General features: G+C 32.2%; 2 protein-coding genes across 2 annotated transcripts; both read left to right on the forward strand.

Annotated features, from left to right (window-relative positions):
* Positions 1-5995: 5995 nt before the first annotated feature.
* LOC108206275 (probable carboxylesterase 16) lies at positions 5996-8107 on the forward strand. Its single transcript, XM_017376522.2, has 2 exons — positions 5996-6882; positions 7277-8107. The coding sequence occupies exons 1-2, from the start codon at positions 6218-6220 to the stop codon at positions 7818-7820; spliced, it is 1209 nt and encodes a 402-aa protein (XP_017232011.1). The 5' UTR covers positions 5996-6217; the 3' UTR covers positions 7821-8107.
* Positions 8108-9664: 1557 nt separating this feature from the next.
* On the forward strand, positions 9665-11770 carry LOC108208274 (cytochrome P450 703A2). The gene is made up of 2 exons (XM_017378793.2): positions 9665-10666; positions 10974-11770. Exons 1-2 carry the CDS (start codon positions 9737-9739, stop codon positions 11610-11612), a joined length of 1569 nt encoding a protein of 522 aa, XP_017234282.1. The 5' UTR covers positions 9665-9736; the 3' UTR covers positions 11613-11770.
* Positions 11771-12582: the final 812 nt, after the last annotated feature.

Genomic DNA, 12582 nt, shown 5'->3' on the forward strand with positions numbered 1-12582 from the left:
TATAGCCATCTTTCTAATTAATAAAATCCTTTATCTTCAAAAAAGAATCTATATAGCCATATAGCCTTCTTGACAAGTTTGCTGGGCACAGGCACACAGCTATCAAACACGTATCCTCCGCAAATGAAAATATTAAATACGTAAAATTGAAAATAGTGAATATGTAAAATCGGATATAAATTTATTTTGTTTTTTTGCCAAGAGGATATAAATTTTTAATATAATATTATATATTAATTTTGATTAAAATGAGTCTCCTCTATTTATATCTGTGAAATAACTTGAATTAAATCTGAAATTTTGTTTACCAAATTCGATTAATTTTAAAAAAAATTTAACTTTGAATTTAAATATTACGGTGTGCAGATCGAAACCCGACTCGAATTTTGAAATATAATCCAACCTGAAGCGTATTTGGAATATGGAAAAAAACCAAAAATATACACACATATATAATATTTATTTATTACATATTATAGTATATATTACACTATATATAAGTTTAATAATATATTATACATTATAATATATTCTAATTTATATGTTATTTAATCTTCATAAAATAACTTTTATTTAATAATTAACTCCAAGATATGCCATCTCGAATACATAGTATTATGAATTATAATACATTATAAGTTTATTACTCCCTCCGTCCCAATTTACCTGTCTTGTTTGACTTTTTATGGTAAAATTGACGAAATTTTGACTTAAATTTACATATATAAAACAATTAGAAAAAATTATGAAAAATTATAATACTAGAATCTACATTATAGTATGAAAAATATAATACTAGAATCTACATTATAGTATGAAAAATATAATACTAGAATCTACATTTATTCTACTTTTAAAATGTAACTTTGTCTACTGATTACTACTCCCTCCTGTTTTTTTTATATGACGCTTGACTTTTTGCACACATCTCAATGTGCTTTGACCGGGCACTTAAATATATTATTTTTTAAATTTTAAAAAAAGAAATTTAAAAAAATAATATTTTTAAGGGCCCAGTCAAAGCACATTGAAAATGTGTGCAAAAAGTCAAGCGTCATATAAAAAAAGCAAAGACGGAGGGATAATTAATAATTGGTTTCCACTTAGCACTAGAAAATAAGTAAGACAATGATAAACACATGATTATATGTGCGTAATGTAACTCTTTTTTTAAAATAGTTATAAATTTATATATATATATTTTTGAAAATATGAATTTCTATATTTTAAGTGTTAATGATGTATAATCTTTCATATTAGAAAATTGCATTTGAAGATTAATGATCTAAGTATTAATAAATTTAAATTTTCAGATTTTGAATCTGGGTTCTGATTTTAACTTCGGAATTTTTGGGTATATTCATTTTTTATGCTTGGGTAATTGTGTAAATATCTAAACGAGGAAACACCGAATTGGAAAGTGACATGCATATTTAGTGATCAAGAGGTCCGATACTCGAATAGATGTTGCTAGGGGTGAGTAAAAATTCTCCAAACCGGCCGATCCAATCCGTCCAAACCGAATTTAACGGTTTAATAACGGTTTGGTTTGGTTATGGTTTCAAATTTTAAAAACCGAATTATTTCGGTTTGGTTTCGGTTTTTATCTCCAAACCGACCGATAAATCCGAACCGAACCGAATGTGTAGATTTAAACATTAATATACATAACTAATAATGTATTACTAAAAATAAAATTATAATATACAAAAAAATGTAAAATATTAAACATATAAAAGGTATCCTAGTAAAGATTTTCTTTAAAAAAGTTATTTATTCTATTTTATGATATTAATTTTGATGTATGTATTATGTTTCCATTCTTTTTATTTATATTTTTATAAAAGTATACGAAATCACATTTTTTTTATTTTATTCCGTCTCTTTTATTTATCAAGCTAATATATTATTGTATCCTCTTTAAATATGATTATAAAGAAAATATAAATTGAATTTTTCATTTCTTATTTTTCAAGTTAAAATTTAATTTTGTTGCTAACTTTGTTTTACATTTAAAAAACGGTTTAAACCGAAACCAAACCGAACCGAACCGTTTTAAACGGATTGGTTTGGTTTGGATTTTAAACATAATAATTTGGTTTTGGATTGAGATTTTGAAAAACCGATTATTTCGGTTTGATTTGATTTAAACCTTCCAATCCGTCCAAACCGCAGCAGCAAGTTCCCACAAAATCTTTTCCCATGCGAAAGTTTTCGCTACATATGATGTAACATAATATAAAACTGAACATACTGTACTAAACTAAATCCACTTTGTATTGATGTTTCAACACTCCGGCAGCAACCCTCAGTTGTGAGCCAAGTAGTCCTTTGTGATCTGCAAAAACTGCAAACTGAGCTTAAAGCTTTGGTCCACAATCTCTTCCTATTAATGCTGGTCCAGTGCTGCTTTCGATGTTATTATCATCCCCCTTCTTGATATTGTGTGTTCATGGTCTTACATCAAAAAGACCCAATTATTCCCTCCATCCCAATTTAAATGAGCTTTTTGCTTATTTCACACATATTCTTTCTGTTTTGAAATATAAGTCGTTTGACATTTTGACACACACTTCTAAGTTTTTTAACCGCATAGTTAAAATTATTATTTTTAAAATTTTCTTTTTTTAATGAAAATATGCGATTAATATTATAATTCAGAAAAAGAAATTTTTAAAAATAATGATTTTTACTATCCGGTCAAAAAACTTAGAAGTGTGTGCCAAAAAGTCAAGCGACCTATATCTCAAAACGGAGGGAGTATTAAGAAGTATTAAATGATTTTTTTCCCATCTCTACTCATATTTATTGGGCTGACTATCAATTGTAGTAGCTATATACTATCTTGAAAATTATAAAAAAAAAAGGTAAACATGAAAAATTATTGATAAATATGCATTGAAAAGAGAGAAATTCAAATATTTTAGAGTGAATTTTTTTCTCAAAAAACTCATTTAATTTGGGATGGAGGGAATATTAATTAGGCTCTGGACCTTGGATGTTACTTACTACTCTCAAACACACAATCTTTTGTGGTCATATAATAAAATGTCTTTCCACACACTAACTACCAGGGGTGAGCAAAAAACCGAATAAATCCGAAACCGAAACCGCTAAAAACCGTCAAAAACCGAACCGAACCGAAACCGAAAATTTAAAAACCGAATCCGAAACCGATTGTTCGGTTCCGGTTATAGCTGGGAACCGATCCGCAAAAAATCGAACCGATCCGATTTTTAAAATAAATATTATATATTATTTGTAATTTATGTGAAAGTTTAAAATTTTAAAATGAATACTTATATTAATTACTCGAATTAGAATTTCTTATATAATTAGGACTTAGACATGTGTTAGAATTTTAATTAAGTTGGACAGTCCGATGAATATAGTGTTTTTTTTTAATTTACTGGTTAATGATATATTATTTATAAAGGTCAAGTCATTTTTGGAACATAGTTAATGATTACTCATTTATGCATGATATCTGAGATGCTGTAGTTTTGAAGTTTTAGTCCACAGACTTGTTTATTTGGGAGTGAATTACCTCTCTTAGAATCAGTGGATTACAAAGTAGTATCCATTACCTGTAAGCTTTTGTCAACATAGATCTGGATACTGTCTTTTGAAAAACATCTACTCTAATACTAGAAAGAGTTCACTGAATGAACTTTGCTGCAAGGAGAAAGAAATTAAGTTTGCTGCAAAGAGTTTTTAAATTTTATATGAGTATATAATATTAATTGTATATATATAATATCTTTTATTTCATGCGGTTTTTAAACCGAAACCGAACCGATGGAAACCGAATCCGAGGTTTTGAAACCGAAACCGGAACCAACGATGAAATTGCGGTTGAGGTTTTTGATTTTTAAAACCGAGGGTATGCGGTTCCGGTTGCGGTTTTATCCAAAAACCGCACCGAACCCGCACCCGCTCTCCCCTACTAACTACTACAGTTTTGCCGGCATCATTAATGCACTGAAGTGTGCATATATTTTCATTTTGCAGAGTAGAAAATATACATTAGTCCAGTCCAGGTACTAGCTAGCACATCTATTCTCATCAATTAGTGCACACGCATGAAAAGTTTGGCTTGGTTTCTCACCAGGGAAATAAACTAGGAGGCCGAGTGAAACCATCAGATTGGAGGAATGAATGTTAGCCTTTTGTTTATTTTTTTTTATATATAATACAGGACGATATTTGGATACAAAATGTTCTTATAAAAGCCGGTACGAGGATCGACTGAAGCAATAGAATTAATCTGAAAACCATCTTAATGACGCTCACCGCGCTTTTAATTCTATGACCTCGAGCAGACACCCCTGACAATAATGCTACAATATGGCTGGGTGGGGGAAAAAATGGAATTCGAGGGTTGCCGGCTGACCACGAATTCTGGTAAGCAGAACAGAGCAGAGTAAACCTCGATGGGGGGCATATGTGAGTTAGTAGAGGAACAAGCCTAATGCTCTTGACATCATCGTTCATTTTATCAAAAATTTTAATCCAATTTTGTGCGTGAAATATTTTGAATTAATTTCAAAAAGGGGCTGTTTGTTGAGGCGAAACAAAGCTACATACTCCCGAATGTAGGACTGCCTAAAACCAATAACTTTAAGTTACAAACACAAGTTAGGTACTGTTTGGGGTTGCTGTTGCAGACAGCAACAGCAGCTTTTTGCTGAAAAGCAGGTGAAAAACTGTTTGGTAAATCTAAAAGCAGCTTTCCCGAACAGCAGCTTTTAGCTGAAAAGCTGCTGTTAGAAAAAGCAGGTCCTCCCATGCTTTTAGAAAAAGCTGCTTTTCAGCTTTTGCAGAATGCTGTTATAGATTTCATTATAAAACCTCACCAAAATCATTATTATTTTTTATATTATAACTCAAAATAAGTAAATATCAAAAAATTACCAAACAGTTATCTGATTTCTACAACAGCACTTATTTTACCAGCACTTTTTCTGACAGCACAGCAATTTTTAACAGCACCCCCAAACAGACCCTTAGTAAGTTACAAACTGAGCTTAAAGCACTGCTGCTCTTACGTTAAGTTAGGAATATTCTAGCTAGCTTTATTTTCACTTCATACCGCATTAACATGCAGTAACATGAGAAAAACAATAATGCAGCACAACATTTTTTTATCGTAGAATATTTCTGTCGGCACAAAATAATCCAAGCCCCCCACTACCACTAGTTCAACAAGAGTATGAGACCATCAACCACCACACCGTCACCTTTTGGATAAGCCGTCACTTCATATTGTTGATGTTTATTTTATTTAATATTTTAATTTTATATGCTATTCTAAATTTATATCATAAATATCGGTATTCTAAAAGTTGACGATTACTCGAAATTAATTGTTGTTAGGACAAATTTCATCTCGATTAATCATCAATCGGGTTATATATCATTTTTTCAGAAAATCGATAAAAGATCAGTATAATCAGTCAAAAATCGTCAATTATAAAAATTAAAATTTAATAAAAAATGAAAAATCATTTTAATTAGAATACAAAGTAATATGAAGATGTAATGTTTTGTGTAACAACTTAAAAAATACATACGACATATTATTTTGTTAATAATATTATCTGTATATATAAAAAATAATATTTTTGTGATGTATAAGTTTATATTATTTTTGATTTTATAAGAATATAAATTTATACTAGATGATAAATTAGTGATGTATAATGTAACAAATGATATTAAATTAATTTTAACAATTCTTTTAATTCCTTTGAATTAACTTTTTATTTATATAATTAATTATTATTGTGTATTCCCAATTTTTACCACACTAATATAGTTGTTGAGGCCAACTATTATTCGCTACATCAAAATTTTACGAGGACGACAATTGCATTATTTGCAGAGCACATGATGACCAGCTTAGCGCCAGCTCAGACCATACCAGATGACAAATAATCACTGGACCCACTGCCATGTCATCTCCAAACAGAACTTCTTATTACATTCTGTACATGTGTTCAATCTTCAAACCTTCTTCCTCTGTTTCTTGTCCGAGTCTTCACGCGCCTCACAAAATTGAATTTTTCTATTCTATTTTATTCAATTCAATTCAATCCCATTCCAATTTGGCCTTTGATTTATCAAAGCCGTCTCAAAACCATTAATTTCATTCACCATCTTGCTCTCTGTATCTATTTTCAGTTTCTTTGTAATTTGTATCTATATTTTGTGAGACATGCCAAGCTTAACAGTAAAGCTTTACAGTGTAATCTTCAAGTTCTTATTCAAACGACGTTTACAAACCCTTTTACAACAATCCAAAACCCCCGTTAAAAGCTCCTACGGCGTCGTTTCGAGAACCGACGAGCCCATCGCCGCCGCGAACCCGGTTTTCTCCGACGGAGTTGCGACGAAAGACATTCACATCGACCCTCTTACTTCTCTATCTGTACGAATATTTCTCCCTGACACGGCACTGTCTTTGACCGGTAGAAAAGTCAATGATTTTCCGGTGGAACAGGCCGGCAGTTATGGCGGGTATTTGCCGCCGGCGGACAGGAATTGTCGGAAGTTGCCGGTGATTTTGCAGTTTCACGGTGGTGGGTTTGTGAGTGGGAGTAATGATTCGGTGGCAAATGATTTGTTTTGTAGGCGAATTGCGAAAATGTGTGATGCTATAGTGGTGGCTGTTGGGTACAGGTTAGCGCCGGAGAATAGGTTTCCGGCGGCTTTTGAGGATGGAGTTAAGGTGTTGAATTGGTTAGGGAAGCAAGCCAATTTAGCGGAATGTAGGAAGTTACTTGGGAAGAGTTATAGTATTAATCACAGCTGGGAAATTGTCGATAATTTCGGAGCTTCTATGGTTGAGCCTTGGCTGGCTTCTCATGCCGATCCTTCTAGGTATTGTTTTCTCTTCATTTCATACTGTTTGTTTCGGGCTTTGCTATGTGTTTTTGAATCTGCAAGTAAAAAAATGGAAATTTTTCAATCGGATCATGCTTAGGTAAATTATGTTTTAGTTTCAATTTCGAGCCGGTGTTGACATTGCTATCCTTTTGCCCTGTTTATGCTTTCTTGTTGTTATTAAGGCACATTGATACCGTATTAAAATAGCTAATTTGTTTGGACTTTCGAGTAATTGTTTGTATGGTACAAGTATGCAACATGTTTTACATGAGGGAAGTTAATATTATCAATGATTTCAGAGAAGTAATGTTGTGATGTTAGTGTTTTTCACGTTTGTTTGTAATGCAGAAAATCCAGATTTGTTAAGTGTTTTTATATATCTGTGTAGGTGTGTTCTCCTTGGAGTTAGCTCTGGTGCCAATATTGCAAACTATGTAGCTCGTAAAGCTGTTGAGGCTGGCAAGCTTTTAGATCCTGTTCGAGTGGTCGCACAAGTTCTCATGTACCCTTTCTTCATTGGTAATATTCCCACACATTCTGAGATTAAATTAGCAAACTCTTATGTTTACGACAAATCAATGGCTGTTCACGCATGGAAACTCTTTTTACCGGAAGAAGAGTTTGATCTTGATCACCCAGCTGCCAACCCTTTGATTGTCATTCCTGAAAGAGGAATACCTTCGAAGTTCGTACCACCAACATTAACAGTTGTTGCAGAACATGACTGGATGAGAGATCGAGCCATCTCTTACTCAGAAGAGCTTCGGAAAATCAATGTCGACGCTCCCCTTCTTGATTATCATGATGCTGTGCATGAGTTTGCGACACTAGATGTACTCCTCAAAACACCTCAAGCAGAGGCATGCGCCGAGGACATTGCCATATGGGTCAAAAAGTATATATCACTGAGAGGTCATGAGTTCTCGTATTGAGATTGTTAATGGATACACTAGGTACACTTAAAAGTTGTTAGGAATTGAAAAGAAAAACAAGTTTTATAGTGAGTGTCAGCTTGTTACCCTTCATTGGTGCTGATGATAGATTAAAGATTTTTCTTGTTCATAAGTTGAAACATAGCAGGGCATGTCACCATAGAGCGGCATAATTCCTCATGTATTAGCAGGGTTTCTTCAATTTATTCTTTACATGTATATATGATATAAAACAATTTTCATCAAAAAAATTGCTCAAACATTTTATAGCAAGACAATATTTTATATGCGAATGCGTGGTTGGAACTGTCTATAATATCATATCCTTCACTCCCTAAGAAAATATCCATGAAATTGCAATAGAAAAGAAAAGGGGAGGTTCGTGATGATTTTAAAATCTAACTAGACAATCTAGTATCCTTATGCATGAAGATAATCAATTCAGTTGTTGTGATTGGACTCTGATATATCTTATATCTTTCGCTCACTAAGAAAATATGAAAATTTTATATGATTGTTCTGTTGGATTTAAGGAAAAAATAACAGAAAAACCTCTTGTGAAAACTATTTTTGACCAGCGAGACACACCATTTATAAAAAATCTATAATTTGTAAAATCAAATACCTAGATATATTTTTTACAACTATATACTTGGATTACGGTTACATATGATGAATTTATAAAATATATGACTTAAAGTTTTATCATATGCAACTCCACCGAAACCGATTAATATTTTTTAAAAAGTGAGATTAAATAATTTAAAGAATAGTTGTTAGATGGATTAGAAAACCCAATGAAACCTCAAAGCCAATCTGGATTTGGAATAGTGGCGAACTTAGAATTTTTTAAAAATAAGTGACTTATTTATGCAAAAAATGAATATGAAACACTTAATAAATACATAGCTAAAAAATAAAATAATTTTAATATGAAATCCCCCCTCCCCTCCCCCCAAAAAAAAGTTTTTATTTTTCTAAAATTTACTCTATCAAACATGCTCAAAATATCATGATGAAAAAACATTTGAATTTATCAATGTCAATTTCATTTTAATTCATATCATAGAAATATGTTAAATATGAGCACATCACATGAAATAAGCATCAATATGGTCATATCTTAAGTGTAACCTCCAAGTATGTTGACATCCGATACAAACATCAACATTAGTGTTCAACAAGTAGACACCAAGTTTAGGACTATTAGTGTTCCAAATGTGATGTGCTAACTACTCTCACACACACACAATAGTGCTACGTGAAAGGTCAATATATATTACTCCATCCGTCCCCTTTTATATGTCTATTTTCAAAATATTTTTTGTCCCTATTTACATGTCCATTTATACTTTCAAAACTAATTTAATGATAGTTTTTCAAATATATCCCTATAATTTTAATTTTCAATACTTGACTTATTTAAAACTTGGTTGAATTCATGTTTTCAAGACATAAAGTAGGGGTATTCCACCATTTTCAAGATATTAATTAAAGGTATTTAATGAAAAAATTTATACAATCAATTATTCCTTGGTATGTGTTTTTTTTCTAAAAAGGACGTGTAAAAAGGGACGGAGGGAGTACACAATAGAACTAATGTGTTTGAGTAGTTGTTAAAAATTGAAAAACAAGAAACTTTAATGTTTGAAGAGAAAAGTGTTCATTTTCATGTTCGTTCAAAATTGTCAACTGCTTATTTATTGGTTGATACTATACCTAATTTCTAAGACACAAAAGAAGTATGAATCTAAATCATCTATGATCATTAGCATGCCAAGAATATGATTAAGCTAATACGCTTCTATTTTAGAGCTTCAGATTACCAAGAAGCAAAACTCATGTTGATATTGTGACTTGATTTTTCCTTAAACTAGCTAAACTCATATATTCTTCCTTCATAGGTACTTCGATTAATGCTAAATATGGCAGAGTTTTTCTTCTTAGCTTCAATATTTTTTTCTTCAATTTTGGTAGCCAAAATTACATCCATATGGCTCACTAAGAAGTTCAAACTTGAAACCAAGTATAAACTTCCCCCTGGCCCTCCAAGATGGCCCATTGTTGGTAACCTATTCCAGTTAGGCCAATTACCTCATAGAAATTTTGCTTCTTTTTGTGAGAAATATGGACCACTCGTGTATCTCCGTCTTGGTACTGTTGATGCCATTACCACCAATGATCCTGATATTATTCGTGAAATACTTCTTCGACAGGATGATGTTTTTGCATCACGGCCTCGGACCCTAGCTGCTGTTCATCTAGCCTATGGGTGTGGTGATGTTGCATTGGCGCCACTTGGCCCAAAGTGGAAGTGGATGCGAAGGATTTGTATGGAAAACTTACTAACAACAAAAAGGCTCGATTCGTTTGCTAAGCATCGAGCAGATGAAGCCCAACATCTTGTTCATGATGTATGGGCTTTGGCTCAAACTGGTAAGATAGTGAACTTGCGAGAAGTTTTGGGCGCTTTTTCGATGAATAATGTAACTAGGATGTTGTTGGGAAAACAATATTTCGGGGCTGGATCAGCAGGCCCAGAAGAAGCCACAGATTTTATGCACATAACTCACGAACTATTTTGGCTTTTGGGACTAATTTACCTGGGCGACTATCTACCAATATGGAGATTGGTAGACCCTTATGGGTGTGAGAAGAAAATGAGGGAAGTAGAGAAAAGAGTGGATAATTTTCATAAGAGAATAATTGAAGAACATAGAACGAGAAAACAAATTAAAGGACACATAGATGATGGAGATATGGACTTTGTTGATGTTTTATTATCTTTACCAGGAGAAAATGGTAAACAACACATGGATGATGTTGAAATCAAGGCACTAATTCAGGTAATTTCCTTTGTCTTAAAAAGTATTTATATGTGATATATTGCAGGAAATCTATAGATACCATTAGCTAATATACAATTCAATCTAATTTTTGGTTCTTAATAGTTACAACAGTCATGATAATCATTCTTGTTACTATTAAATGGGTTCATCTAATTCATGCAACAATCATCCAATTTATTAGCTAAAAAAAATGATAGATGTTAATTATAGTGCATGATTCATTTATGGTCTCTGTATATATGACACGCTAACACGTAAGTTATGTAAATAAGGTCATTATTATGTAATTTTTATATTAATATAGGACATGATAGCTGCTGCTACGGATACTTCAGCGGTGACCAATGAGTGGGCTATGGCTGAAGTGACTAAGCATCCACGTGTCATGCTTAAGATTCAGGAAGAGCTCGATTCAGTTGTAGGCCTGAATAGAATGGTCTTAGAATCTGATTTGTCCCAACTAAATTACCTACGGTGTGTCGTCCGTGAAGTTTTTCGCATGCATCCCGCAGGACCGTTTCTTATACCCCATGAATCCACACGTGCCACCAAAATTAATGGATATGACATCCCGGCAAAGACGCGTGTCTTCATCAACACACATGGACTTGGCCAAAATACAAAATTATGGGACAACATCAATGAGTTCCAACCGGAGAGGCATATGCCAACTGACGGGAGCCGGGTTGAGATAAGCCATGGAGCTGATTTCAAGATATTGCCATTTAGTGCAGGTAAAAGGAAGTGCCCCGGAGCACCCCTCGGAGTGACACTTGTACTAATGGCTTTGGCTCGACTTTTTCATTGCTTTGACTGGAGCCCAACCGATGGGTTAAAACATGAACATATCGATACAAGAGAGGTTTATGGTATGACAATGCCAAAGGCTGAGCCATTTAAGGCAATTGCCAAGCCACGTTTGGCTAATCACATGTATCACTAACAATTATATAAACTGCATTATTTTTTATAACAATATTCGAGTGGATTGTCAATTAAAATCGACAAGATTAGTATCATCTTTGTTTTCCTCATAATATATAAGTAGAACATGTAATAAGTTTCCTTTTTTATTAATCAATAATAAGGAGGATATAAAAATATGTCATATAAAAAATATTGTAGCGTTATACAATTGTTAGCATTATAATTTATTCAAAAAAAAAAAGATAATAAGCAATTCAACTGCATTAACAAAATCCCTACTCATAATTCATAAAAAAATAGACAAGAAATATTGAAGAGGAGTAAGTAATTACACTTATAACCATACCTAGAAAGAAAAACAGAAGTATAGGAGTTTCGTAACTAAACACGAATTTGTTCGCTATTCATAATCAAAAGCATGAAGCATTATTATGAGTCAAGATTACATGTACGAATATGGGTATAAGTTAAGAGGAGTCCGTATAAATTTAGAGGAGTCGTAAAATAAGAGAAGTAAAGAGAGTTGTTGTAAAGTCGTGTGTGTGTATATATATAAACAAATTGTCTGCCATATATACTTTATTTTCATCACTGTATTTTTTAGAAATTTTTTCAGTGAAGTTTATTCCTGAGAAAATATTTCCTAGGAAATTTTTTTTTTCCAAGAAATTTTTAATAAAATTGTTCCGTAAAAACTTTTTTCAAAAAAATTTTCATTTTTGATAATTTTTTCGAGCTTTTCATCCAATAATTTGTGTACAAGGAAAAAATTTCACAATACATTTTAATATTCACATAAAAGTTCAATTTAAAATCTGAATTTGAAATTTTATTTTTATCAAACCAATTAAAATTTGAAATTGAAATTGTGAAATTTAAATCTTGGATTTGAAAATCTGGATTTCAAATGAATTTCATATTTCCAAACAACAAGTAAGAATATATTTAGATTTCCAATGTTAAAAAATTTCTTAAAAATTTCGGTC

Source organism: Daucus carota, chromosome 2 (assembly GCF_001625215.2).
Source record: "Daucus carota subsp. sativus chromosome 2, DH1 v3.0, whole genome shotgun sequence".
In the NCBI taxonomy this organism is placed as follows: domain Eukaryota; kingdom Viridiplantae; phylum Streptophyta; class Magnoliopsida; order Apiales; family Apiaceae; genus Daucus; species Daucus carota.